At 49.3% G+C, this 27,667-nt stretch overlaps 10 protein-coding genes across 10 annotated transcripts; 6 read left to right on the top strand and 4 right to left on the bottom strand.

The window, feature by feature from the left end:
• Nucleotides 1-123: 123 nt before the first annotated feature.
• On the bottom strand, nucleotides 124-2,848 carry ABOM_009477 (kinesin family protein; the record flags this gene model as incomplete). The annotated part of the gene is made up of 6 exons (XM_022536605.1): nucleotides 124-455; nucleotides 521-581; nucleotides 633-1,163; nucleotides 1,220-1,344; nucleotides 1,394-2,435; nucleotides 2,486-2,848. 6 exons carry the CDS (start codon nucleotides 2,846-2,848, stop codon nucleotides 124-126), a joined length of 2,454 nt encoding a protein of 817 aa, XP_022385480.1.
• A 989-nt stretch (nucleotides 2,849-3,837) lies between these two features.
• Nucleotides 3,838-4,994, top strand: ABOM_009478 (putative RTA1 domain protein; the record flags this gene model as incomplete). The annotated part of the gene is made up of 4 exons (XM_022536606.1): nucleotides 3,838-3,862; nucleotides 3,922-4,021; nucleotides 4,078-4,227; nucleotides 4,280-4,994. 4 exons carry the CDS (start codon nucleotides 3,838-3,840, stop codon nucleotides 4,992-4,994), a joined length of 990 nt encoding a protein of 329 aa, XP_022385473.1.
• Nucleotides 4,995-5,579: 585 nt separating this feature from the next.
• Nucleotides 5,580-6,237, top strand: sec11 (signal peptidase complex catalytic subunit SEC11; the record flags this gene model as incomplete). Its single annotated transcript, XM_022536607.1, has 2 exons — nucleotides 5,580-5,917; nucleotides 6,000-6,237. The coding sequence occupies 2 exons, from the start codon at nucleotides 5,580-5,582 to the stop codon at nucleotides 6,235-6,237; spliced, it is 576 nt and encodes a 191-aa protein (XP_022385472.1).
• Nucleotides 6,238-6,965: 728 nt separating this feature from the next.
• ABOM_009480 (putative ubiquitin conjugating enzyme (UbcB)) lies at nucleotides 6,966-7,572 on the top strand (the record flags this gene model as incomplete). Its single annotated transcript, XM_022536608.1, has 3 exons — nucleotides 6,966-6,989; nucleotides 7,074-7,190; nucleotides 7,255-7,572. 3 exons carry the CDS (start codon nucleotides 6,966-6,968, stop codon nucleotides 7,570-7,572), a joined length of 459 nt encoding a protein of 152 aa, XP_022385457.1.
• Nucleotides 7,573-11,435: 3,863 nt separating this feature from the next.
• On the top strand, nucleotides 11,436-13,802 carry ABOM_009481 (putative GTPase activating protein (Gyp3); the record flags this gene model as incomplete). The annotated part of the gene is made up of 1 exon (XM_022536609.1): nucleotides 11,436-13,802. One exon carries the CDS (start codon nucleotides 11,436-11,438, stop codon nucleotides 13,800-13,802), a length of 2,367 nt encoding a protein of 788 aa, XP_022385458.1.
• A 1,028-nt stretch (nucleotides 13,803-14,830) lies between these two features.
• ABOM_009482 (choline transporter-like family protein) lies at nucleotides 14,831-16,549 on the top strand (the record flags this gene model as incomplete). The annotated part of the gene is made up of 2 exons (XM_022536610.1): nucleotides 14,831-15,097; nucleotides 15,200-16,549. The coding sequence occupies 2 exons, from the start codon at nucleotides 14,831-14,833 to the stop codon at nucleotides 16,547-16,549; spliced, it is 1,617 nt and encodes a 538-aa protein (XP_022385459.1).
• A 255-nt stretch (nucleotides 16,550-16,804) lies between these two features.
• Nucleotides 16,805-18,376, bottom strand: ABOM_009483 (uncharacterized protein; the record flags this gene model as incomplete). The annotated part of the gene is made up of 3 exons (XM_022536611.1): nucleotides 16,805-17,059; nucleotides 17,124-18,224; nucleotides 18,287-18,376. The coding sequence occupies 3 exons, from the start codon at nucleotides 18,374-18,376 to the stop codon at nucleotides 16,805-16,807; spliced, it is 1,446 nt and encodes a 481-aa protein (XP_022385460.1).
• Nucleotides 18,377-19,422: 1,046 nt separating this feature from the next.
• ABOM_009484 (uncharacterized protein) lies at nucleotides 19,423-21,397 on the bottom strand (the record flags this gene model as incomplete). The annotated part of the gene is made up of 2 exons (XM_022536612.1): nucleotides 19,423-20,614; nucleotides 20,667-21,397. The coding sequence occupies 2 exons, from the start codon at nucleotides 21,395-21,397 to the stop codon at nucleotides 19,423-19,425; spliced, it is 1,923 nt and encodes a 640-aa protein (XP_022385461.1).
• A 2,786-nt stretch (nucleotides 21,398-24,183) lies between these two features.
• On the bottom strand, nucleotides 24,184-25,674 carry ABOM_009485 (bifunctional AAA family ATPase chaperone/translocase BCS1; the record flags this gene model as incomplete). The annotated part of the gene is made up of 2 exons (XM_022536613.1): nucleotides 24,184-25,449; nucleotides 25,522-25,674. 2 exons carry the CDS (start codon nucleotides 25,672-25,674, stop codon nucleotides 24,184-24,186), a joined length of 1,419 nt encoding a protein of 472 aa, XP_022385462.1.
• Nucleotides 25,675-26,211: 537 nt separating this feature from the next.
• Nucleotides 26,212-27,580, top strand: ABOM_009486 (putative Zn-dependent hydrolase/oxidoreductase family protein; the record flags this gene model as incomplete). Its single annotated transcript, XM_022536614.1, has 4 exons — nucleotides 26,212-26,336; nucleotides 26,395-26,430; nucleotides 26,498-27,136; nucleotides 27,202-27,580. 4 exons carry the CDS (start codon nucleotides 26,212-26,214, stop codon nucleotides 27,578-27,580), a joined length of 1,179 nt encoding a protein of 392 aa, XP_022385463.1.
• Between the last annotated feature and the right edge of the window lie 87 nt (nucleotides 27,581-27,667).

Here is a 27,667-nt window from a genome sequence, read left to right on the forward strand (position 1 = left end):
AATCCTCTTCATATAATGTACAGTGAATAAGCGTTCCAATATGTCAACTCAAAGAAAGATGAAGAAAGGCATAGGGCGTGTCAAAACTTCAATCCAAGTTCGCGGAAGATATCATCAGGGAATTTAGATGTCTTCCTCGGGGGCGAAATCCCATTTGCGGGTTGCCATCTTTCTTAGCCTCTTCCCGGGGGAGTTTACAGGTGGAGCAGGAGAGAACATGCTGTCTGCAAGCTTCAACTGATCCATTCGTTGAAGAGCCATATCAATGTCACTTTCGCGACCAAGAATATTGGAATTGCGAGACGGCTCGAGCGTATTCTTGGATTTGGACTTCTTTGTAGGAGACCGGCACATCAGTTCACGTTCCAATGATGTAACTTTGCTGCGAAGCTGGTCAATTTCAAACTCCAGTTCTTCCACCCTCTCATCACTCGAGGGCTCGGGATCTGTATGGACTAGGTGCATCCGTTAGTTTGATCACAGACCATCTAGGGGATAGGGGAAGGAGTGGAAACAGTACCTTGGAAACCACGAGACAGTAGTTCAATCTTCTTATCAAGGTGTTCATCGTTATGGCCAGCCTGTAACGATCAGCGAGATGCTAAAAGTAGTCCACAAGTCAAGGTGCTCACCTGTTCCTCCAGAGCAATTTGCCACTTCTTTCTCTCTTCTTCCATCCTCTCATCCATTTCGGCCCAGCACTCTTCGCGCACTTCCTGCTCAATTATGAGACATGTTTCTTCTGTCGATTTCAGTCTCATATCTAATTCCGCTCTCGTGATCTCTTCTTCTGCTAATCTCACGGAAAGTGCCTCATTCTCCTTCCTCAGTCTGTTGATTTCGGCTAATGCTTTGTCGAGCTCTTCACTGGTTGCCATATTCGGCGTAGAGCGTCCGCTAGCAGAAGACTTGCGAGGTTCGACTGTAGCAGAAAAGACAGACTCTGTTGCAGAGGGAGCCCGAGGCACAGTGACTTCCCGTGCCAAAGCCGAATAGCGCAGGATCTGCGAAGTTGCGTTGTAGTCCCCGAGAGGATCAGCGGTTACTACCATGATTGCCTTCTGCGGGTGACGGTTGGGGCCAGATGCCTGGTTAGATGATGGGAATGAGTTTGAGAAGAGTAGCTCGGTGAGCTTGCACTGTCTGAATGGAACCAGAGCAGTCTATGATAATCAGCAAGACAGAAGCGGACGCTCGTAGGTGTGAACGTGAATCGTACCTTCCCTTCTTGTATCTCACTCTGCATTTGTAAGCATTGACCGAGATACATCAGACTTTCGTTGATTTTACCCGCCTCAGCCAGGGTAGATCCAGCCGTTTTGGCGGTTCTTGCACGCTCGGAGCCTAGAGCACGATTAGCATCTTGACGCTATTCCTCTATTTGTCACCATACCAGCAAGATCTGCTACTGTGAGTGTGTTGCCCATCCATGTTTCTTCTCCCGTTCTCTTGTTGCGCATCCTTCTCTTGACTTCGAGACAGAAGAATCCATGGCTTCGGGAGCTGACGCTGTTTGCGCCAGTACCTGTGACTTTGCGCTCAGTAAGTCCGACTTCTAGGATGGCCAGCGCCTCTTCATAAGTACTGCAGGCTATTTTGCGTAAGCCCGCGACGACCTTCCTGTCGGGAGATCCTTCAGTAGACTTGAAAAGGAGGGGTCTTCGTCTGTCCTTCTGGCTGGTTCCCCCTCGCGACACGGTACTTCCTTGGCCTGGAACTATTGCTGGCGACAGGAGGTCAAAGATGCGATCATTATAGACTTCATACATTGACACCAGTACGATATATTCAGAGTTAGGGTTCAGTTCCAACGTGAGATGGCTGACATCGGGCGAACGAGGTGGAACATTTGGTCGCTGGGGCAGATTACGACGGGGGAAAATAATGGCAGGCGCCGGCTCCTTTAAGTGTTGAGATTGTTTAGCGCGATTCAGCTCAATAAAGCTAGGCTGAGTGTATGGAAGTGCAGGGGAAAAGCCAGGGACCATTCGTCTAGGGCTCGCTTTGATGGCGACAATTGGGCTAAGGCGGCTCAAGATTGGGGAATATCCATTGCGTAGGCTATACACCGCCTTATAGCCACAAAAAGGACTTGGAGAGGGGGCTTGAGGGCGCAAAACCGAGGACCTGAACAATTGGCTCTGGGGAGGGAAGCATACCGTCAGAGGAGTTTGAGCTCTAGAGGAGCTCATTGGGGTCTGTGCTCTAGAATTCCTGCCACGGTCGGCACTTTGATCTCCATATACGGCTTCGAGAAACGTCTGTGCCGTGAATATCTGCGATTCTGACTGGTCCGACGACGCAACTGAGGACAAAAGGAGGGGATTGATAGAGTTGTCTGGTGGCTTGATTGTCGAGGCTAACGATTTGAAAATCACATCGAGACTCATTTGGGTGAGGCCTCTTTGGGCTTTCGAGCCCAAGATGGTGTGGCTCTATACATGGACGTCAGCGCCGGTTCATATCTTGTTCTGTCTGATCCCACCTTTCCACTTCCTGTCACACCTAATGTAGCGACCAAGCCATCTCTTCCCTCGAGCAACACTCCCCGTATAATTGAATCGAGTCCTGTGTCCTCGAACACATTTAACTGACAAGCCGACTCTTCAAAAACCTTGGTAAAGCCAAATTTCTCAACTGCCCGCTTTCTAGCATCGCTTGGTGGTTGTAGGATAATATGAGTTGCCGCTGGAGCTGGAGTCTCGTGGCCATTTTCAGCGACGTTTTGAGATTCTGGATACTCGACTGTTAAGCATCGTTCAGCCTGGTCATCTTGCTGGGAGATGGGCGGACGAAGGCGGAGGTACACCTGAAATAGTGACGATTGAGAGGGTTTCGCTGGATTCATAGCTGCGGGTCCTTCTCTGTCGGTTGTTCACATAAGAGGAGACACGACAGCAAGAAGTGGGTTAGTATCGCTGTCTCCACGTTGGCCTGGTTAGTCGGATCGTGATAACGTGAAGCAGTTGATGGGTTTCCACTTTCAGATGTCATGCTGAGGCTGTCATTCCCCTTTAGGTTAGTGCCATGTTGCCCAGGCAACTATCCTCACCAACCGAAATGGGGTGGATGCCCCTTTCATCAGGCCAAAATGCTCCATTCCCAGGTGCAGCCCTAAAGCAATACCACTTTTGTTACGTCAAATAACACACCTCATACAATTGTCCGTTGTCAGGGGTCTTTTTTTTTTTCGAGACTTAAAAACTCTCTATACGAGGTCTTGCCTCGTGATAGCCTAGTGCCTACTACTCCGGCCACTTACTTGGCTCAGCCCTTCTCGTATTCGTTAAGTGGAACCACAGAATAAATAGTGACTAGAGAAGTCCATATGCCATGCACACGCCCGGTAGCATATTTTGATCCTCATTGACGATCCCAGACGTAATAAGCCTCCAGTGCGATTTCAGATGACAACAAATATGGCATCCAAAGTTAGCCTTGTTTCCAGAAACTGATCGGTTTAGGTAAGGCAAATTGCTTAACCTAACTCAGAAAGAACGGTACCCACTAAATCCACCTCTCCCACAATCTAGATTGAGGCTGATCATGCGAGGATGACTGTGTCATTGGGCACTCATTGAGGCTTGTACTTAACATGAACCAGAGCCAGAACTACTTCCACTTTCCTATTTAGGCCAGCTCGTTTTCGCTTGTGGCTCGTTGATGGTTTCTCGAAGACCTGTTTTCGATATATAGATAGCCATAGCTTCTAAACAACGCTCAATAATCTAGATTGTGTTTATCATTTTAGTTTCTTTTTTTTCCAAACCGCTGTCAATTATTAATAAATCGTATATCTCCATCCATTTTTTATGCCTTCGGTGCTAGCTAAGGACCATGATCGATAAAAGGTCGCCCTACCGTATGTTTACCCTCCGACTTGCTCGCAACACCTGCTCATCGCTGACTTAACAAACATAGAGGAGGGAAGCCTCTGGTACTATGCACCTAATAAAGGTGCGCCGATCGCTTTTGCAATTCTTTTCACATTATCTGGCATAATGCATGGTTATCAGTGCTTGTATGTTGGACCTATTGTATCACCGAAGCTCGAGACTGATTCTTATTACTATGAAGCAAATACAAATCCTGGAAAGTAACAGGCCTACTACCTTGGTCTGCTTTACTCTTTACTGCAGGGTTCGTGATGCGTACCATTGGGGCATTCGGGCATTGGGACAATCTGGGTGTTTTCATTTCGAGCACCGTCTTCCTTTTAGCTGGCCCGTAAGTCCTGTTTTTGATAAGTAAGTGATTGAAAAAGCTAACCGAGTTTCAGTCCTGTTTATGAAGGGGCCAACTTCTTCACTTTGGGCCGTATCCTGTACTATATCCCTTATCATTCTCCAATGCATCCTGGCCGGGTGTTCACCACATTCATTGCAATGGGTATTGTGATCGAGATTATAACAGCAAATGGAGCATCATTGGTTGCTAATACGAGCAATCCCCAAAATACGCAGAATACAGGCAAGGCTTTACTCAAAGCTGCCTTGATCTTGCAACTCGCATTGATGGTGGGGTTTGTTGCTCTAGCTACCAAATTTTACTACAACTGCCATAGCGCTGGCGTTCTGAATACCAAAGTAAAGAAGGCCCTTTATGTGTTATATTGCAGTTGTGCACTCATCACCATACGCACTATCTACCGAACTGTCGAGTATTTCACAGCTGCAAGTCTGAACACCACCAACATCGATGATATGAGTCCCATTCTTAAGGATGAGTGGTTCTTCTGGGTATTTGAGACAGTCATTATGTTTCTGAACACCACCCTCCTCAACGTCTTCCATCCCATGCGGTGGCTTCCACGGTCAAACCGAATTTATCTTGCAACGGACGGTGTGACTGAAGTGGAGGGACCCGGTTACGAGGATCGTCGACCATTCCTACTTACCCTGTTTGATCCTTTCGATATAGTCGGTATGGTCACAAAAACGGGAAAGAAGGAGAAGTTTTGGGAGGTTGACCACCAGCCATCAACTAGCGTCTGAAATGGGTTATGTTCTATTCTATTTTACTTTGCCTTGTTTTGTCTCTGTTTTCGTTTGTTTATCTGTGCCACTCGCCGGATACCATTCTGTATAGAAATAGCCTCAATTATGATCATGAACCTGAATATGGAAATCGACAAGTCCGTTGGCCGTACTATTATTTTCATATCGGGGATGTTGTACTATAGTTCGGGTTTAGTCCAATCAAAATGCACGGTTGGGTCTGCACGGAAATGTTACCGAGAGCCGCGCAGGAACCACATGGCCTTTTGGTACGGGCAACATTGAAGGACACATCTCCCTTTGCCCAGCCGGCTAACAACCACCCACGAGAAGCCGCCTGTTGAAAAGTGTGACACGGCTAAGATATACGACTGAGCGACATTAATATTGGGAGAGTTGTTTCTTCATACCATCATTACTCGCGAATATCCTCGCCTTCGAACCTGCGAAGCTTCCTCCGCCGCGATCACAGGCACAAGCTGTTTCTCAACTCGACCGTCAACAAACGATTTGAACAAGCACCTTTATTCTCAATCTTTCGGTAATTGAATCGACCTCATCCCTCCGAACTAGGTCGCCAAAATGTTGTCATTTCTCTCGTCGAATCTATCCAACGCCCGGCAGTCACTTGCCCAGGCACTTAACTTCGCGCTGGTGCTCTCTACTGCATTCATGATGTGGAAAGGCCTCTCCGTGTTCACCGCATCCTCCAGCCCTGTTGTAGTTGTTTTATCCGGTAGCATGGAACCGGCATTCCAAAGAGGAGATCTACTTTTCTTATGGAATCGAAGCCCGCGAGCTGAGCTAGGCGAGATCGTCGTCTACAATGTCCGGGGCAAGGACATCCCCATTGTGCATCGCGTCGTGAGAACATTCCCAGAAATCGAAGGAAAGACGAAAAAAGTGAAGGAGATTTCCGAGTATGTCCAGCCCTTGCCTCTCTTTGATGCATTAAGTGTCACAAGAATCTCACCACTAACGGATCACCGCTTGTCTGTCTAGGTCTTCACCGATCCCCAATAATATGCTTCTTACTAAGGGCGACAACAACATTGCCGATGATGTTGAGCTGTACGCGCGAGGCCAGGACTATCTCAATCGCGAGGAAGATATTGTTGGCAGTGTACGGGGGTATATCCCCATGGTGGGATATGTGACTATTTTGCTCAGCGAGCACCCCTGGCTTAAGACAGCCCTCCTTGGAATTATGGGATTGATGGTCATGTTACAAAGAGAGTAGTAGCACCTTTTCTACCATTGGAGTTCGGCAATGATTACTGTTGAGATTTGGTCGTTATTCTCTGGGAGATATTGATTCAGCGTATTGTGTACGCAGTAGACGAGGTCCTGTGCATGGATCGCGGGGACGGGTAATTATAGCTCTAATAGTAACGACCGATGCAACCCTGGGGCCATGGTGCACAGCAAATAACGCGGCAATAATAGTACACAATAGTCAGAGGGGTCCACATATGCTATCCTAGCAAAACTGAACGCATGGCTTTTGCCACCATGAATTGTGCGCAGATGATTTTCTGCGGTGGAGGGGGTGTAATAAGCGCCAACAAAAAGGGGATGAGAACATGAAAGGTCACTGCTAAATAAAGCAAACATTCAATACGCAAGGCCGCTCTGACGTCGTCCATTCATTCAACTTTCCGCCCCGCCTGATCGGCTCGGCGGCCCCGCCGACTGCTTGAGCTCGAAGGTGGATGACTCGACTTTGGACAACACACTCTCTTTAACGCTTGCGGTCCTTTCAACCCCTGCGTCAATCTTTAGTAACACTGGTTCTTTGACTGTGTATCAGTTCTGGAGTATTCTTTATTCTTCTAAGCAAGATCCCCCGACTTCCATCATCTGACCCAATAGAGCTCCGTCTATTCGAGAGCTATTGCCCTCTTTTTGAATTTTCCCCTCCTACACTTGCTCTTCGGGCCCTTGAAAAAAAATAAACAAACTGAAACGATGGGTAGCAAAAGGATAGCCAAGGTATGCACGAGTTTCACGTCTCTTCCTAGACAGAGCTCCCAGTAACTATTCATCAAACAGAGGGGTTAACAATCAATCTACTAGGAACTAGCTGAGCTCACAGCGTCTCCTCCAGAGGGCATTACTGTCGAGCTAGCCAATGAGTCAGATATCTACCAATGGAAGGTTTACATGGACGGCCCAGAAGGGTCACCGTATCACGTAAGTCTCAAGAAACTCCTGATATTAGCGCAGTGAAACCCTGACCCGTACCCCCCTGAATCAGAATGGCAGGTTCCTAGTCAAACTCAGTCTTCCCACTGAGTACCCTTTCAAGCCACCATCCGTTTCGTTCGGGACCAAAATTTACCACCCCAATGTGACCAACGATGACAAGGGCAGCATGTGTCTGGGCATGCTGCGGGCCGACGAATGGAAGCCTAGCTCCAAGATCGCAGCGGTGCTTGAGTTCGCGCGTCAGCTGCTCGTAGAGCCCATGCCTGATGATGCTGTCGAGGGTCGTATCGCAGAACAGTACAAGAATGATCGGGCACGGTATGACGAAATCGCACGGGAGTGGACAAGGAAGTATGCGATGGCATAGGGTGGTTATCTGGAAGCGCGATTACCAGACTTGACTCCGTGGTGCTGCTCTCGGAGGGAGTTTCATTGACCGGACACTATTTTATCTTTGAAAGGTGAGGTACCTGGCTGGCTTTACGTTCAAGCTGAAAATAAAGAAGACACAAGAGTACATATCCGCTACTGCCATTATTTATTTCGAGCTAAAGTCTCATTTGGGGGACTGTAGGAACAGGTTTGGGAGTTCTCATATTTGATGTCTGTGCCATTCATTAGCATTGCAAATCTTTTCGAGGACAGGGTCTTACCTTGCTCCGCATGTGAATACTTCAGGTTAGAGTCATAGAACCATCCAAAGAAAACAGGGGTCTTTACACAAGTTTATCTTTTGTACCCCTGACGGGATCAATCGTAGATACATCGCGATTAGTATGGGGAGATAATGCTTAGTATAAACGTACCAGGCTACCAGTTGTTTGTAGCTTGTATGCCATACAGGGTGTCCAGTAGGCATAATGTTCGGAGTAACCGTAAGGAGCAAAGTTGCGATCAATTATTGCTGTATTTCCAATTGACCATGCACTATAAAATCAATTTTGGTCTAACTATCTCATAGATCAACAGATCAGTGCGATCAAATCCCGATGATATCATAGTCGGCTTACAGAGATGGTTGAATACCATGACCGGATTACGTTAATATTGCTCAAATCAGCCGACTCCGAGGCGGATCGACATGACCTACTGCAAGGGTTACTTGTCTCGGATTGAACAGAACGATATACCAAGATATCTGATTCCGACGCTTGTGTATCACCTTACGGAAGGGTGAGTACCCGGGCGATGATCCGGACAGGAAGGTCAGTGGCGATGAAATGAAGTGGATCGGATATAACCGCCGGATTTCCCTGGATGGATTACTAGTACTGTGTATGCATCGAGGATGCATGCGTGACGGGGGTCATTCGGAGAAAACACGGCCTGGTAGCCTCAACGGGCGCCTAACGATATGCGTCTATACTGCAGGCCGCCAAGCATGAACAGGGCAGTGTCTCACATCGGGCCCCAGTTACCAGCGCCGCTTATGGTGGGCAAGGGACCATGGGGTGGGGGGACATCGAAGTGTTGTTATTTAGTGTTTGAGAGAAACATTGGGGCCCATCATGGAACAATGGTTCGGAGACAACAGCGAATCAGATGGGCATCTAAAACACGGGGGTATAAAAAGCGCCGTTGCAATGCGTGGGAAGAAACATCAGTTTGTCAGATGTATATCGACCTGGATTGTTCCCCTCATCCTTCGCAGGCTGGTATGGCGTGTGCACTATTGACCTGTGTGCCTCTACTAACGATACAGATAGATTACATTGGACACGCCAAATGCCGAGAGCCAAAACCTCAAACGCTCGGTTCGTTTCCCCAGAAGAACATGGGTGTCAAGTAATGTCGAGCAGATTCTGCACTCTCAGAGCTAAAAAAGCTAATAATATACATTTGATGCAAGGTCAGAGAGTATCTAAGCGCTATCGTGCCATCTTTAGTCATCTTTCAGCACTGTTGTCAGGATGTCGTTGGTTTGTTGGGGTACCAGCGAATCGCCCAATGCAACTTCGACCCACCAATCTGTTGCGTTCAGGTACAATCGGAGAACATCGTCTGGTATACTACGACGCGCCCGGCAAACGCAAAAGCAAAGCATGCAGTAGTCTACGGACAGTTACCGGTTAAGCAAATCTCATTGTTCCTGTACTCATCTCCGTATCCTTTGCGTATTATATTTCGATTTGCGCCTATCCCCACCCTTTTTTGATTTTAAAATTTACGCCAATTCCGAGTTATTCCAGTTGAGAACACGCAAAGCCAATCTGACGAAGTGCCAAGCCGAATTAAAGAAGAAACGAGATTGGAAGGCAAATTTTCGCTTTCTGGAAGTCAATTCAACCAAGGCGAGGAGTCAATCAACCGCCCCCCCTATCCAATAATAGTGATGACTGATAGACACCACTCTCAGCCGCTACGGGACGACGCAAGGGTGACTAACGGTAAAGTGATCTCTCACAAGGGGGGAAAACCAACCGAAACAAATCCAGAGCAGCGGATTCGCGTCTTCATGTCGAGTATCGGAAAAGATCACCAAGCAGCACCACTTTCCCGAGAATTCAGAAGGACTAGGAAGACGCCGGCGTGTTCTTGGTGGCTTCTGAGGGTGGAGCGAGAGATGAGTACCAAGTATGTTAGGACGATGCTAATTATCTGAGTCTGGTTAGGATCCTTCGCGACGGAATCCGGCACTTCTCCACTTCAGAACAGGTGTGCTATTCCTGTCGGGAATGGGAAATGGGTTGCGGGCCATTATATCCCTACGGAGTATAGTAATAAGATTAAGACGGGATTCTTTAGTCCTGCTCGCTAGTATCAATGGATGGAGTCGGGACGACGGGAGCACTCCCGTATAGTGCTAATTCACCGAATTAATTCGGGCATCTGTGGATGGACGTGGGAAGCCTTCCAGGTGAACTGAACGTGATGAATAATGTTCTATACCATCAATTCGAAACGAATTGCAGTTGAAACCCGTCTTATGCAGGTATGTTTTGTCTAGGACCAAAAATGCGCATACTACCTCTCTACTAGTAGTAGTACGGAGTAGGAGACTTCTCTTAGCGATGCATGCAAGTCTCCAGGCGGAACGGAACGAACACCCCACATACGATGTATGGCTATGTATGGATGTAGATACGAACAACTGTAAAATACATGAACACCATCTACTAACTTGATACGACCTAAAAGGATTGACCCAAAATCTGGATGGTTGGGGGCAGTTCCAACTTCCTGGTGGGCTGTGGGACAGACAGGATGCATGACTGGCTGTCAGTGACCTTGTGCATATAACCTGTCATTATTATGCAGAGTAATGATCTATCATATATGAACTGACTGTGAGGATGCCTCCTAGTATATTAACTGGTGATATGAAGGACTCTGACCTTGCAGTGAAGACTCGGGCGTCCAAGGTGGTCAGGTGCCGCGACAGGTATTCCAACGGTGTATGTAACCCATTGTTGGCAACGGAGAAAAAAAAATCATCCAAACGTACAATTCCATTATGGCATTTTCCCACCGTTTTATGGTCAACTTCCCTGTTGAAATCCCGCGTTCCGAGAGGATATACAAGGAAACCGATCAATAAAACAAGGCCGTTGATATCATGCGATCGTCACTTGGAAATCGCACAGCGAATCATAGCCGATGAAAATATTAAAGGGTTTTTATATTGGGAAAGAAACCCATTGGAAAAATACCACCAGGGTCTGTTTTGGTGAAACCCCATCCATACCGCGCTAAGCCTCAAACAAGCTGTTAGCTTCATTTTGTACCAAAATTCCCCTTTTTTTCATTCCCACTTGGGCGCTCCGCTTTCGCGCCCTCAGGTTTTTCAATCGCTCTTTTCCTTTCGCTCTCTTTGCTCGCAGTTTCTTATCTGTGTCTCATGAGGGATGGAGTCTCCAAGTAAACCTCTGGTAGGATCGAGAGGCTTTTGATGGATTGAAACACCGGTGTGGTTAGTTGGGGCAACTTCTCCGATTTATTTTCCTTCCCTCCGCTCGTTCCTTTTTCCCGCATTTATTGGATTGATTGATTGTCGGGTAGCTTGACTGCTTTTGAGATCTCATATCATTCGTTTTTGAACTACGACCACCCGAGCTCCATTTCCAGCTCGCTCAGCCTTTCCTTTCCCCTGTCAATTGTTCGCCTCTTGTTCTCAACTACCTTTACATATCTGAATCGGTCCGTCAAGCGGTGAAATTCGCTTCCTATTACATTCCATTTGACCTCGTTATCGACAAATGTCCAGCGGGAACTGGGTTATCAATCGTGGCCATGGTCACAGAAAATGGAGACTTTCGGTATCCGCCGTCTCCAGGCGAACATAATAACAATAACCCCAATCGTGGTCGAGGACCCAATCCTCTTCGTCTCAATCCGCTAAGAATTAACCCCCCCTCTCCGCCATCTTCTCGACCGTTAACCGCCACCGCCCCACGTGCGCTTCCGCTCCCACGCTCTCCGAGAAGACCCCCTGCCATTCCGGATGATCCTTTCCTGCGCTCACCCTCACCCCAACCCGGAATGGGGGGTGATATCACCTCTCACAGGCCGACGTATCGCATACCTGTCACGGCCAATCCAACGTTTGAACGCTTTCCCAGAGCCCCCTCGAGAGAAAGCGACTTGGATCGTCCGTCATATCGTCGCAAGACCCCTCCTCCTCAGCCAAGGTTAAGAACGTCTAAATCGACGTCGAAGCTCCATAACAGACCCCCCAAGACCCTCCATTCCTTAGATCGCCAGTCCAACGAATCCCCACAACAGGGACTGGGCTTACCACGTTTTTATCCTAATGGATCGGCAGAGGCCAACGGGGAAGAAGCTCTCCGCTCCAGTGTGAACTCCGCCATGACGTCGCGCTCCAGTGTCGGACAGGCGAGTGGAACAGAACGAAGTAGTGTCTTGACGAAGAGTAGCTCTATCACCGACCTCTCTCCTGATACACCAGATGGACCGTATGAGAAGGACGGGGGAATGAGTGTGGAAGATGCGATCTCTATGTATCTCGACGGGTTTAGTGACGTCACAGAAGAGCCGGGGTCTCCTGACTGGCGTGGAGAAAGCAAAGCAAGACCGCTCAGTCCCCGTCCGCCAACTGAGCTGACCCTGGACGATGGACATACTTCCGATGAACATTCGCCCGAACTAGATGCTACCGAAGATTTGCCACCGGTACCACCACTCCCAGCACTAAACCCACCCGACCAGAATACGCTGGATGAGCAGTTCTTGGGCCACGCGCAGTTGAATGAAAAGCAATTCAGCGAGCCCCTAGACCAGACCACACCGAGTCGGCCATCTGATACCAGTCCACTAGAGACGAAGATTTTCATTCCTGGCACCGTGCCGCCTCCGTTTCTGAAACCTACGGAGGGCAGGGACCAGTATGGATTTCGGAAGACCAGTCACCACGTCACATTACAACAGTACGAAGCCTGGAGTCGCCCGTATGCGGCTTTTGCCAGGAGTCGGAGAAATAAATGGTCAGAATTGCTGAAGGAGCATGGGTTACCCACCACCGAACCGACGACTTTCCCGCCCAAATCGAACAAGATCAAGCGTCTTGTCCGCAGAGGCATTCCTCCGGAGTACAGAGGGGCAGCTTGGTTCTATTATGCCGGTGGCTACGAGCACTTAAATCGCAATCCCGGACTATATGATCAGCTTGTCAACCAGGCTATGGAAAGCCCAAGCAACGATGACAAAGAGCATATCGAGCGAGACTTGCACCGAACTTTCCCGGATAATATCCACTTCAAGCCTGAATCTACTGACGGGATCGGGAACTCAGGCGCTAGCTCTGGTAGCAGCAACCTGAAGCATGGCTCAATCACTGTCGAGACGCAAATGATTCAATCGCTCCGGCGCGTGCTCTATGCCTTTGCGTTGCACAGTCCCCAAGTCGGTTACACGCAATCACTCAACTTCATTACAGGCCTGCTCCTCCTGTTCCTCCCAGAAGAGAAGGCGTTTTGGATGCTGCATATCATTACCTCCGTTTACCTCCCCGGCACCCACGAGATAAGTCTCGAAGGTGCTAATATCGATCTATGGATCCTGATGGTCCTCCTGAAAGACTCAACCCCGCTCATTTACAACAAGATCACGGGTTCCGCTCCCGGCAAATCCAAGACGCCTCCGTTAACGGTCGACTCGCGGTTACCGGATATTACACTAGGCTTGACCAATTGGCTCATGTCATTGTATATTGGGACTGTGCCCTTGGAGACGACCTTGCGCATCTGGGATGTCTTTTTCTACGAAGGATCGAAGACATTCTTCCGAGCTTCGCTAGCCATTTTCAAGGCATGTGAGAGGGACATCCTCGCCGTATCCGACCCCATGGAGGTTTTCCAGGTAGTCCAAACGGTCCCCAAAAAGCTTCTGGATGCCAATACTCTACTGGATGAATGTTTCGTGCGGCGCCATCGAGTGGGACAGGGCCGCATTGAGGAGCTAAGAGCATCTCGACGGACAGCCGTTCGGCAAGAGAAGCTGCGACGGTCGAAGGCTTTGAGCAAGGGCTACCTTCAAGCTGCCACGGATGAATGGCCGACGACACGATCGCGGACGCCCGTCCCTGGGGTTGAGCGCAGCATTGCCGATGGCTGGCGTCATATGAAAGATGCGTTCCGGTGAAGGTCTGCGGTTGCTTTGTAACGAAATCGTTTTTATTGATACCCGAGAAAAACATGCCTTGTTCCGATACTATTTGGTACTCTACGTCGTCATCTCTGTTGTGTTCTTTTGTCCCATCATCCTCGCGCACCGTCGTCTTCGGACCCTAAAAGTGCTTGCGAATTTCGCCGACGCATCTCATATTCTGTAATGTTTACACCTGTAATTTCACTCACTGATTGACGCATGTTGACGGCCAGCTGCCGGGCGTCGTTGTGGAGTTTTTTTTCTGTGGTCAGATATCTGATTCTTGGGTCTGACATTGCCTGCGCATGGAACTGTGCTGGCAAATTGCAATGGATTTCTTGATCGTGAAATGGACAGACCATGTTCGTGATGATCTTTCTATGTATGCATTGTACATATGTTGCATGAGCGCCTTTTCCTTTTTTTTTTTTTTTTTTTTTTTCCTAAACGTCTTCTGTGGCACTACTTTCAATAAGAATTCCGATACCACTGTTGTTTACTATTCATGTACATAGATCCGAGCAACTATCGACCAATTCAAGAGATTAACAAAATTGATAAATCATTTTTGATTGTTTCTTCAAAAACAAAAAAATTGGACGGAAGAGATTTCAGGGATCGATAGGGTTGTAGTGGTGGTACACTATGGCCGACTATCAGACGCTAACGAGTAGGGCTGAGGACGGCGGATCTCTTGGGTGCTCTTGGATTGTCTTGGAACTCCCACCGTGCAACCTCGTTATTGGCTCGCATCAGTTCGTGCGAGATCATCATGACGCGAAGGAAACCCTTGAAGGCATTTGGTTGGATCATCCAATTCTCGGAGATGGAGCCATGAATTTCGCTGCCCGCATGCGGAAGGGATGCGAGTTTTGTTGCAGGCAATCTTCGCTGCCCCTTGCCGTGCCTTGACTGTGTGGTGTGCCTGTCCGGTTTCCTCTTCTTTTAATCCCCCCCCCCCTCGTGTCTCCCACAAGCTTTGTCCGTTCCCGGCAGTTGGTGGTCTTTTCAAAGCAGCAGCCATGAGCGGTCAAGCGGCCAGTTACTATAACCAAAACGAAAGCTTTGGCGGAGGCCAGCCTCCACCTCCGCCTCAGCAGCAGCAACCTTTCTACCAGAATAACCCCAATAATGGCAACTATCAATACGCCGATCCCAACTATCAAAGGGGTCCGGAGCCCAAGCCGCCTCACGAACCGCCGCCAACCTATAACCAGGCCGTCTATGGTTTTAACGATGCCTTCAAGATCGAGAAACCCAAGTTTAACGATATCTGGGCTGGACTTTTGGTACGTCTTCTTTTTTATTTCCTACCGCCTCTCTTGGACGTCTGGATATCGCATAATTCTTTGTTGCTGCCCACGATGAGATCAGACTAACCCATGATGCAGCTCATCGCGGTGTTCCTGGGATATGTTGCAGTATCTGGAGTAGCCATCCACCGATACGCGAAATACAAAGGTTTCAATGGCGGCGGCATCTATGATTCGTCCAACACCTTCTCGCTGGACACCAATACTCTCGTGCTATTTATATTTGTACTTTGCGTGGCACTCGCCTTCTCGTGGGCCTACTTCCTCGGAGCTCGCTATTTTCCTAAACTCTTCATCTGGGTTACAGGGATTCTGAACATTGTGTTCGCTCTGGCCACCGCGATCTACTATCTAGCGAAGAAGCAATATGGCGGAGGTATTGTGTTCCTCATCTTTGGCGTCTTTGCCATCATATGTTTCATCAGTTGGATCCCGCGCATTCCATTCACGGCATTCATGTTGGAAACCTCCATCGATGTTTCCAGAAAACATGGACACATGTTCCTCGTCAGTGCCATCGGAGGCATCGTCGCCGTGGCGTTTGGAGCTTGGTTTTCTGTGACGCTCGTCTCCATCTATGTCGCTTACGAACCCAATAGCGGTGGGGTTAACCCGGCATGTCGTGACGGCGGGGGCTGCAGTACGGGCAGAGTGATAGGTCTGGTCGTCTACGTGACGTTCGCCATGTATTGGTTCAGCGAATGGCTAAAGAACACCGTCCACACGACCATTGCGGGAGTCTACGGAACCTGGTACTTCTGGAGCAACTCACCAAACGGCATGCCGAAGGGAGCCACTCGCGGCGCCTTTAAGCGCGCCACCACCTACTCGTTCGGCAGCATCAGTTTCGGCAGCTTGATCATTGCCCTCATCAACATGCTCCGGCAGGCGTGCTCAGTCGCACAGCGCCAAGAGGCGGCAGAAGGGAACTTACTGGGAACCATCGCATTCTGGATTCTGGGGTGCTTCATTTCCATGCTGGATTGGCTAGTTACCTTTTTCAACCGTTACGCCTTCTGCCACATTGCCCTGTATGGCAAGCCATACATCGAGTCTGCGAAAGATACCTGGACCATGATGAAAGACCGGGGCGTGGACGCACTCGTTACGGACTGTCTCATCGGACCTGTCTTAACTATGGGGTCGGTCTTTGTGTCGTATGTCTGTGCCTTGCTGGCGTATCTGTACCTTCAGTATACCAACCCCGCCTACAACAGCGGCGGGGACTTCACCGCCGTGATTATGGCATTCTCCTTCGTGATCGGCCTACAGGTCTGCCAGATCTTTATGACACCAGTAGGCAGCGGAATCGAGACGATTTTCGCAGCCATGGCATGGGATCCGCAGGTGATGGTCCAAAGCCACCCGGACCTATGGTACCGTCTGGTCAACCTTTACCCTAAGGTTCAAGAGGCGGTCCACGTATAAATCAAGCTCACTCCGGGAATACAACAAGCTCGCACTACCACTCTTTCCTGAATCCTGTATGCTCTACATAAAGCTTGTTAAAAGACGAGACGAAGTTAATGGCATGAGGAACGACCGCAAACGTTATCTAGCCCTAATAAACACTCAACCAAGACTACATAAAGCAACTAATCTAAGCTACATGACATCAATATCATAATGAACAGTCATCTCTTCATGAAACCCCTAACCCATAGCCACAATCCCGACAGAACTCTAGAGGACCAACCAAGCCCCCAGCAAGCCCGAAAGCCCCATCATAGCAAGACCCGGTACCATCTTCTCCGACGCTGCGCCCTGGAACGTCTGGAAGTGCTCCGGCTGTCCACTGGGCGCACCGCTCAGAGCATCAACCCCACTCGGCACAGCCGCCTGGGTACCAAACAATGCATGAGACGGAGTCGCACTGGACGCAGGACCGAACACCCGTCCACTGGAAGCAGTGGTAGGCGTAGTTCGTGTGTCCGAACACTGTAGACCAGGCCACGGGCGTAGCGTGCACGGTTGAACTGGATGCCGGACCGAATACCCTCACACTTGATCCGGAAGGAGTGCTCTCAGCACCGAAGACTGTCTCGCTGGATGCTGGCCCGAAAACCCTCACACTGGACTCAGCTGCTGGCGTGGCCTTGGTACTCTCGCTAGATGTGTGTCCGTGCACTCGCACGCTTGATTCAGCCGAAGGTGTACCCCTCACGGCATCACTGGAAGCAGGGCCAAAGACTCCCTGGCTAGAGGCAGCGACAGGTGTGGCCTCCGCGTTGGCGCTAGACGCCGGTCCGAACACTCGGACACTCGACTCGGCGATAGGCGTAGCCTTAGCAGCCTCACTAGATGCAGGACCAAAGACTCCCTCACTAGACGCAGCGACAGGCGTAACTCCCGCATCAGCACTAGAAGCGTGTCCGTACACTCGCACGCTCGACTCAGCTGCCGGCGTGGCCTTGGTACTCTCGCTAGATGTGTGTCCGTGCACTCGCACGCTTGATTCAGCCGAAGGTGTACCCCTCACAGCCTCGCTCGAAGAGGGACCAAAGGCTGCCTTACTAGACCAGGCCGGAGTCGTAGCATGAGCTTTCGCGCTAGAAGCAGGGCCAAACACGCGGACACTCGACTCAGTCGAAGGAGTAGCCGCGCCCGCACTCTCACTGGACGCATAAGCCGGACCGGGACCATGACCAGCTACAGACGAAGCCCTCACCGTGCCAGTAGTCGCAGGACCGAACACTGCCGCGCTAGATTCCGCCGCAGGCACATTGGCACTCGAGGCAGGGCCGAACACCCTAACACTAGTAGACTCAGCTGCAGGTGTCGCCCTGCCACTCCCACTAGACTCGACCGCAGACGGACGCTCCGCCCAAGCACTCGGCACAACATCCACGTTCGCCCGAGAACTAGAACTGGCTCCGTAAGCCTGGCTGCTGAGTGGGATATGTCCTGCCGATGCCGAGCTTGTCTCGCAGTTGCAGGTTGTGCTTGTCTCGGTGACAAGCTCGGTGACGACTCGAGGGGTGTCTGTTGGGGCCGCCGGGGCGGGCGTGAGCTGGTTGGGCTCGTCGACTCGCATCATGGGGTGGCTGGCTCTCATGGGAAGATTGAGGTTGTTGGTTCTTTGGGTTGGGAGGGGCAGTACATTCTTTTTGTATTCTTGTTAGTTTTCTTCGCCATTTGAATAGGTTATGATAGGATTTAACGAACCTTGTATTGAGGGCTACTGGGAACCCCCTCGGGCACCGCTGTTGCGAGGTTGGCCGCGAGGGCGGCCATGAAGAGGTGAGGAGCTCGCATGTTTCGTTGCAATCAATCAATCACGATTATCTTCTTAAAAATATACCTTGTAGTGATATTACAAAGAAAAACAAAACGAATCGTCACTGTATAGGGATCTCCCTCAAAACAGGGTGTATGTATGATCTATACAGACAAGAGGAAACCAAGACCAAGTCCAGAAACACCAGAGTAGAAATCACCTAATATATACCTCCCCAACTCCACACACCCACACACACATACACATACATCCTACATTAAAAAAAAAAACCAACTATACGTAGCACCAGGCAACATGCTCCCCGTAGTAACGAACCAAACTTCGAGATGTGTGGCCGGCATCCCTTGCCAAGGGCAAAAGGATCTGATGTGTGGTTCGGTATGTGACTGCTGTCCGGGCTATGGTTGCCGCGGTTGAGAGACGGCAGAAGGAAAGTATAGTCGGTCTTTGAAACGCGTGGTGTGGACATGCCGATGATGTGTTGGAATGTTGAGGGTTATTTTTATCGGGGCATTAGGGTTATTTGGGTGCTGTTGCGGTTGGCGATAGGTTTCTTGTTTTTATGTATGGTCTATTTGTTTGGGTGTATTTGTTGCTCTGGTGTGTGGCTTGCTTGGGAGAGTGTTTGGTGTTTTTTTCCTTGAGTATGTATATATTAGGGATAACGATTTTTCTGAAGTTGGGTTGGTCTTGGCTGCTGCTGTTCGTGATATGGATATGGCTAAGGTGAGGGGTTTCCGATATCTCGCAGTGTTCGCATTCTTTCCGGAAGCCTAACGATTCAGAAACCCCGATGTGAGCACCAGACAGCCATGGAATGTGACGCAACATCGCCGAAGTATGCTATAATCCTGCTAATCCTATGACAAGGGAGCTTTTTCCGAACGGCGGGGAGATATTCATGATTCATTCGAATGAAGTGAAGGTATGTTGCGAAGCATTACTACAAAAGAAGTATATATAAGTGTAAACAATATAAGCAATACGCTAGGGCAATCGTAAGCATTCTCGTCGTCCCGTCCCTTCTAAGCGCCACCAGGCATTTAATCTAGATCGCTATTCATTAAGCTTTCGAGCTGGTGGCACACCGAGTGAGATTGACCAGCAACCAGGCGATTATCTTTACCATCATAGCAAGTACGCGCACAAGAATATCCAGCCCCCAGAAGAGCATTCGTAAGCATCCCCGCGTCAAGCCCGGGAGCTTCTGTCCCTCCCGCGAGGAGCCGTAGCCGTAGCGTCCATATTTCTCTAGGTCGAATTCTTCGACCACGATTTTCTTGGTCTTGGGCTTTGCGGGCTTTGGTGGGCCCCAGAAATGGAGCCATTTTCTCTGGGTGGAGTCGGCGCATTGCGATCTTGCGGATCGGATCCTGGACATAAGTTGGATGCCTTCCTTGGCGTCTTCGTGCTCGGCGAGGCTTCTTATGTTGCTATCTGCAGATGATCGCTTGGATGGTGCTTCCTTGGTTGGGTCGTAGAGCCCCATGTCTGTTAGGACGGTGCTGGTGGACTCGTCCGAGACGGCAACGGCCAGCATTGCAGTGACAAGGGAGTCTATTGCATACAACGAAGGAACCGTGGCGACAATGGCAGCCGCGGAAATAGAGAGGGTCAGCGTGCCCAGATCCAGTGATGCTAGGGGCTCGTCAGAATCGGTCAAAGGGAGGGTCGACGTCCGAGGTGTGGCTGCCATGTTGGCGCCTTCAACCGCATTGGCCGACATAGGAGTAGTCACAAGAATTGTTGGAGGTTGTCTAGAATTTGATTCTTTCGACGGCGTAGAAACAGAAATGTGCAGGAGTCCGGAATACATTGACCTCACTGGGGATAATGGGATACCCGCCGCACCGACAAGTGCTGGAGGTGGGAGCTTGGTAAGCGATGGATGATGCAGCTCATACAGTTGCTTGGCATTATTCCACGATAACCTGCAAGATTCTTGTGCTGCAGCTCGCTTTAGAGCTTTCCCTTCTGCTTCTGCAGCTTCTGAGGGACCCAGATGGCGCTGTCTAGCTAACACTTCCGCTTCGTCAATGGCCAGCATCGCAGCCAGACGGGAGAAGAGGATGGACACAAGCCCGTCATTTGGGGGTTCGCGGCGGCGGTCTTCAAGTTTTAGCATCATGATAGGAATGCTGCTATTTGGCTTGGATGGGTTGGTCCTGGTGACGGATAATTCGTTGGTCGAATATGTCTGCATCTTATAGAATGGCGCTTGGGGGTCGCCAAACGTGTATGTTTCAGCTTCCGTCCTGGTTGAGTCATTAGTACCTTTCTCGAAAAGGAAGATATGTATTTACTTACCGTGCCACACGCAAATTGAAGTTTCCAGCCAGGTCTTGCGGCCGCTGGCCATTGGCTGCTTCCCAAAGACCCCTAAGCTCGGTAATGGACGAGTATTGTATCTCAACTTGGTCGAGAACACCTGCTGGAAAGTTCATCACGCTTGCGGGGACGGTCTTTGGCCCAAGGGCACGGTCAATCTCTGGCGGTGGTGTGAAGGAGAGCTCCTTGGGCCTATGTGTTCGCGTATTGGCTGAGAGTTGGGGGAAATACTGTTGTTGGCTGAGTGGGACATTGGGATTATACTGAGGGAATATGGACCTCATAGGAATGACAGGTGAGCTGTAAGCCTCAGAAGATCCCTGAGCCAGTTGAGAAGCCACATGGTTATTGCTGCTTCCCGTCGGGGATGCCTGGGAGACATTATTCGCCGGCGAACCCCATCGATTTATAGTGTTATCCTTTGGGCTCTGGCTGAAGAGCGATTCAGGCGTCCTCAGTTCCTGTACGGTCTCTGGTATGGATACAGGTGTGGACCGAGGGGGTTTCGCTTTCTTCGTGGCCTTAATGCTCTTCGCATCATCGACGATTTGGAAAAGAAGTGCCTCTGTCCTGATATCTTTGCCTTTAAGATCATCCAGAGGGATTGAGCCCCTAGGTTGTGTGCCCGTAGCTCTTTGATTCTCTAGGCGAAAGGGGTTCTGCGAAGCCTTGGTTCTTGACGGCGACGGAAAGAGTTGAAACTGGCTCATTTTGCCGATCCACAGGTGATCGTCAGAAGAGTAGAGATATTGGCTGTTAAAGAACAGTGGAGAAAAAACAATATACAGGTGTCAATATGCAATCCGCAATCGTGACACTTCAATGTTCACCAAGATGCACAATATTGACCACAACACTGATAATCTCGACACTCCAATTCTAATGAAATGCCAAAAGAGACTTGATAATGGAAAGGGTCCAAGCATTGAACCATGAAGGTATAGAATGCCATCTTGATCAGTGGGATCCAGTGGACATATACCCCTCCCTCGTGGAGTAAAACCCTGGCTGCAGCATAACGCCGAAAGCTAGTTAAGCTCAGCGTCAAGGATCTGAACTATGAGAGGTTCCCACTAGTGTGAAAGATGGGCATTGTTATGCATGACTGCCGAATTGTTATGGCCGGCGCTTAATCTCGACCTCCCGGGTCCGATGATAGGCTGAAGCCTGAGCGCAAAGACCAGTGTGACATCAATCGCGGCGCTTCGAGTATTAAACCCTGGGATATGATTTGCGACGATCCTGACACTCTAGAACCAAACACAGCTAGTGCTATGCTGCAGTTAGTGTGAAGAAGTCGGAGCAGGGGGGATACGGTGTGAGCCGCCAAAAGCTGGTTGGCTCTTGTATTCAATACTTTCTGTGACTGGTGGTTTTCCCGGAAGTTTATCGCCTGAGAGAAGCAAATAGGGGTTAATTGTTTCCGTTAAATTGTGATACGGTGGCTGTGTCGCTTTGAGAGGAGGAGGAAAAGCGGTTAAGGTTGTGAACAAGGATGTGATGAAGTGATCGAGGTAAACCTTCTACATACTCGCTTCACCTTTTAGGAAGAGATATGCGCCTACGCTAACATCTACCACAAAAAATCTATATTGCTACTTTAGTTGAAATGGATGAATCCTGCGTGTCTATAGCCCGCTCCAATTCGTGAAGACACAGTCATTCAGTGGTGCCATTCTGAAACGGTCATCGTAACGGAGTGTGTATTCAGCCAGGTATCATCTAATATCTAAGACCCCAAAGATGGTCCGGACTATCTGAGTCGTCCAATGCTCATGTCCCAGAAGGTCATCACCAATATCATACAAACCCCCCAACCAGGATCTCCCAGGATGTGGACAATGGGGGTATATAAAAAAGTACACAGATAACGCTACTTCCCAGTCAGGACAGACCGGACACCGTCTGCAAACAATAACTTGGCATAAATGAAGTGAAACTTCTCAAGGTAACCTGCCACTGACGGGCTGTCCTTGGTCGGATTACATATAAACTGCTGCAAGCTGATCTCGGGCTGCGGTGACCGAGTGACCTGGACTCGGTGACATCCTGCGAATCCAGACTGATCCGAACCAAATCCGTAGTCGACGTAGCTAGGTTCCAGCCCTGAAGCCTTTGAGACATGCTTGTCTAGCAGCTTGAAGGAGCCAAATAAGCGGCTGCCAAGTGGTAAGAGGTTGGTACGTGGGATCTTAGTGTGGTTCCAGATGGTCATTACCGCCGGGTCATCTTCAAAATCTAATACATATTTGAGTGTCCAAAGTATTATTGAGATCCGACTTACGATACAACTAGCTATGGCGGAACGCGTGCTTACTTGAAAACTGTGCTGGGAGTAATTTCCACCCCCCAGCTCTGAGGATCAACCTTTCGCAAGAAAAGACATATCCGCCAAAGAAACCGGTGGTAAACAATGACAACACTTCTTCGTCGCTTAGTCTTGCGATGTCTGATTCTAAGAATTTTTGTGTCACACAGTCCGTGGTGCTTATAACTTTGTGGCGTGGATTGACGAAGTTGAGCGACGGTGAGCGTAGAAATCCAGCGCTAACTGGATAGGTTCTGTGAGATTGGCGGAGGGATTCATAGAATGGACCCAGAGACAGAGTGCGAAACCAATTAATCGACATGACTAGCTGGGTGCTGCATAGACTGGATTTTCCAATGTTTAGATAAAGGGAAATACGGGAAATGTCAAGCGGCCTCGCAGTTGCGGGCCGAAAGGGATTTATACGATGACTCAAACGAATAGCGCGAGCGCTGCGCTAAATGCTTACACTTCGTGTCTTAGATTTGCTACTTGATCTGAAAAGGGTCTTGCTTTGTATTGATTTTGAACAATAAGCATCGCTTCTAGTATATTAGTACAATACTAGATTTTCCCCAACGAATTGTCAAATTCAGATTATAAATATCAAGAGTCCCATTTTCACAGTGCTCATGGAATAAAAACCATGCTATATATTTGCTGGATTGAAGATTTGCCGATCCAATCATGCTTGAAGATCTACCGATGTCTTGAAAAGGCATAGTAGAGCTGAATGGCCGGTTTATCGCCGTGGAGGAAGGATATAGTAGGTGGGAACGTGGGAAGCTTGACAATAAGGGCAGCTTTGCGAAGAAGATACTTCACCTTGTGAATGACAATCGCCCAGTGTCTTCCGCCTGAGAGAGTCTATGAAACTGCGCAAACGAGGTACGATGGCGGGTCGAGCTCAGTGAATGTCAACCATAGCCAAAGAAGGTATGGTACCAAGGGCAATGCATAATTTTCAGATACTAGCACCGTTGTTTTAAAACAACTGGAAGGGGTATATGTAAATAACTGTTTATGTCGCATAGAAGTACACTGCATGCTGGGGGTCCGTATGCAAAAGATGTCTAGAAGATAATATACAGTTAGTTGCCACTTGGACGATCATACTCCATGGCTTCATCATGGACCGAATATGTAAGCGCATCAGCCATCGCAATGGCGCCATCCATATTTCCTTTGTTATACAAAAATAAGCCCTGCAGCGGCCGCACTCGTAGCCTTCGGCTGATCAGGCTTCCGGCCGTTTCCGTCTTCTATTAATCCAAGCTCGTGTAGTCGGTCGAGGAATATTTTTCGATGCATTCCATCTGTATCCAACTCACTATAAAATCGATCCCAGAGACATGCAACCTGGTAGCGAGTGACCTCGCCCAAACGGATTGTCATGTCCACCCGGCCAGGCCGAACCAGAGCTGGGTCTAGCCGCTCTACATGGTTCGTCGTCAGGAATATCACACGTTCTTCAGCACTTGCAACTCCATCCATGGCATTCAGCAAACCGGAGAACGTAACGTTAGCACCGCGGTACCCATCGGCATCAGACTGAACTCGCCGATTGGAGAAGGCAGCATCTACATCTTCCAGCAGAACAAGTGTGCGGTTAGGGACAATGGTGAGAAGATGATTCAACCGATCATCCGTCAATCCCCGTTCACTAAGGTTGAGAATGGCAATATCGTAGTCTAGTTCACCTGCCAAAGCTTGGATAAAGGAGCTTTTTCCTGTGCCCGGCGGCCCGTAGAGCAGATAGCCCCGTCGGTACGGAATTCCACGATCATGATACCATTTCCCGCTAGATAGAAAGTCTTTGACATCATCCACAATCCGTTCCTTGACACCCTCATCAAGAACGACTGATTCCAAAGGGCGCTTCCGTCGCGGTTGTCCAAACAGTTTCCATTCAGTACCCCAGCTGTTGTAGATTGATGTTTTGCCTTCATGTGATTTAGCTGCATATGCGTGAGCCTCTCTGAAGAGATCTTCAAAAACATGACGATGCGAATATAGAGTGGTCAGGGTAATCGTCTCCCACGGGCGACCAGTCTGAAGGTCCAGTGACTTCGACTCGCGCATCCGATTTACAAAGATAAACGCATTCTTGTAGCGCAAGACATGTCTCCCTGGACCAGGCACTAACGAAAAATGTGTATGTATCGCACCGTTTGAGTGCTCGACTTTCTGCGTTTGGATCGAGAGGTGGCGCATCCCGGGAGTCATTCTCTGGAGTAAAGATTCCATGAAGCCAGACCTGCTGGCTGCCGCCTGAGCCGAATTGAGCTGCGAACGTTGATATAGCGTCATCCAATGAAGAAACCAGGGATATGAATCGTCCTTTACGCTAATTTCCACATCCACGAGCATACGCCTTCGCAGGAGTGCAGCGCCATGTCGAATGCCCTTCTGAGCGAAACTTAATCCAGCACCCAAACCGGCGAGACCGAAGCCCTAATAGTTCCAGAATTCATTAGACCAACAGTTTCTTGAATACGTATCACAGTGTCGCCCAAACCGCCTTACCGCTGTGAAGAGAGGATTGCTAGATAGCTGGGCGAAGAGCCCGCCATCTCCGGTGGGCTGTGCGGTCGCCTGGATAGCATCTTTCCTCTGCTGCAGGATTAAGTCGCCAGGCGAAGGCAGCCCCGGTGTACTTGGTGGTCCATTCGGGTCCATGCCAACCGAAGGAAAATTGATTACTAGAGCTGGCAGTCAATCCAACACTTTCTTCGGGCAATCAAGTGATTGTTCCGAATGATATCGGAGGCTCGGAAGCACAACGGGCCGATTATTTAATACCCCCATTAGGCAAAGTCTCGGCTTCGAAGCATACTTCATACCGGAGATATCGGACTTAGTGGAAGCGTCGCGCTGTTAGTGTTAAGGCTTAGAGGTTCCAATCATGTTCAAAGGACCAGTCAGACTTGAGGCCGTGGCTACATTAGGCTAGGTAGTAGTAGGCTCCTGGCTGACAATCATTAGGTAGCTACAAAGGTACGTAGTCATCGTTTTAGCGCAAATCTTTGGGCTCGCAGAAAAGTACTACATTTCGTAGCAGATCGCCGCCAGTTTCGTTAGCAGAGCTAAAATAAATACAGTTATATTTGAAAGAGACTCCTGAATTCCTGCACAACCGGCATGCGACACTTCTTTCGGCGAATCTTTGGGTTTCGTCAACATCCTTCACCTCACAGCTCACCTCAGAGACGCACCATGAGCTCCTCGAGCGTGGCAGTCCTTTACGCCCTCACCCTTTCGATCCCTTCAACTTCCACAGGTCCTGAAGATGCCAATGAGAAGAAACACCATGTCTCAGGAGGATTCACGAATCCATGGGAGTAAGTATTGCAGGACGATGCTCGTTGCAAAGCTTCCGCATGCTAATCGATCACGTAGTTCATATACGAACCCCGCTGTTCATCGCTTTTTTCTGTGAGTACTAACAGAACACTGGTACCGGGGACCTATATGTAGTCTAACGTGTGCTTATTGTATCAAGACGACAAATAAATGGTAAAGCAAACCGTCCCGACACTACGCCTCCAACCGTGCCTGTCCAAAAGCCAGAGTTCTTGCCTAGTAGAGATACTCCGAAGTTGCGTGCGACTTGGCTGGGTCATGCCTGTTATTATGTCGAGTACCCCAGCGGTCTGCGGGTACTGTTTGACCCCGTGTTCGAGGACCGTTGCTCACCATTTTCTTGGTTGGGCCCCAAGCGTTACACTGAAATGCCATGCCAAATCAAGGATATACCCATTATCGACGCAGTGGTGATATCTCATAATCACTATGACCATCTGTCTTACCCAACTGTTAAAGAGATTTCTAAGCGACATCCAAATTGCCATTTCTTTGTCCCTCTGGGTAATGAGGAGTGGTTCAAAAGCTCTGGGATCGACAATGTGACTGAATTAGACTGGTGGGAGGAACGTGACATTGTTCTCTCGCCCTCCCAATCGACAGGGACACAAGTTAAAGAGTCCGCCGGGAATGGCGGTTCAAGCCCAGGAGATATAAAAGGGCGGGTTGGATGTCTACCCTGTCAACATACTAGTAACAGAGGTGTATTCGACCGAGCAAAGACATTGTGGGCTTCATGGTATATTGAGTCCGGCGGACGCAAGGTCTACTTTGCTGGGTAGGTTTACAGACAGGTATCTTCGAATATTTAGATTTCGCTGCTAACCTATGATGCAATTACAGAGATACCGGCTACAGAAGTGTGCCAGAGCTTCCTGATAGTGCTGATGACCACGCACCGGAATACGACTTTCCAGTATGCCCTGCTTTCAAGCAGACGGGTGAATTTCGTGGGCCGTTCGACCTAGGATTGATACCGATTGGAGCCTACGGTCCTCGCTTCGTTTGGAGCCCTGTACATGCTGACCCTCACGATGCAGTTCAGATATTCCAGGATACCAAGTGCAAGAAGGCCCTGGGTATGCACTGGGGCACTTGGGTGTTAACGGAGGAAGACGTCCTTGAGCCACCTAGAAAATTAAGAGATGCATTGAGAAAATATGAAATTCCTGAGGACGGGGTCTTTGATATATGTGACATTGGAGAAAGTCGAGAGTTTTAGTGTCAGGGTTATTGGAGGCTAATGAAACACTGGTGAATCTGGGTCTGAAACTGTATGGAAAATGGCGGGAAATATACGTGATCTATA

This window comes from Aspergillus bombycis, assembly GCF_001792695.1.
Source record: "Aspergillus bombycis strain NRRL26010 chromosome Unknown contig00104, whole genome shotgun sequence".
NCBI classification, from domain to species: domain Eukaryota; kingdom Fungi; phylum Ascomycota; class Eurotiomycetes; order Eurotiales; family Aspergillaceae; genus Aspergillus; species Aspergillus bombycis.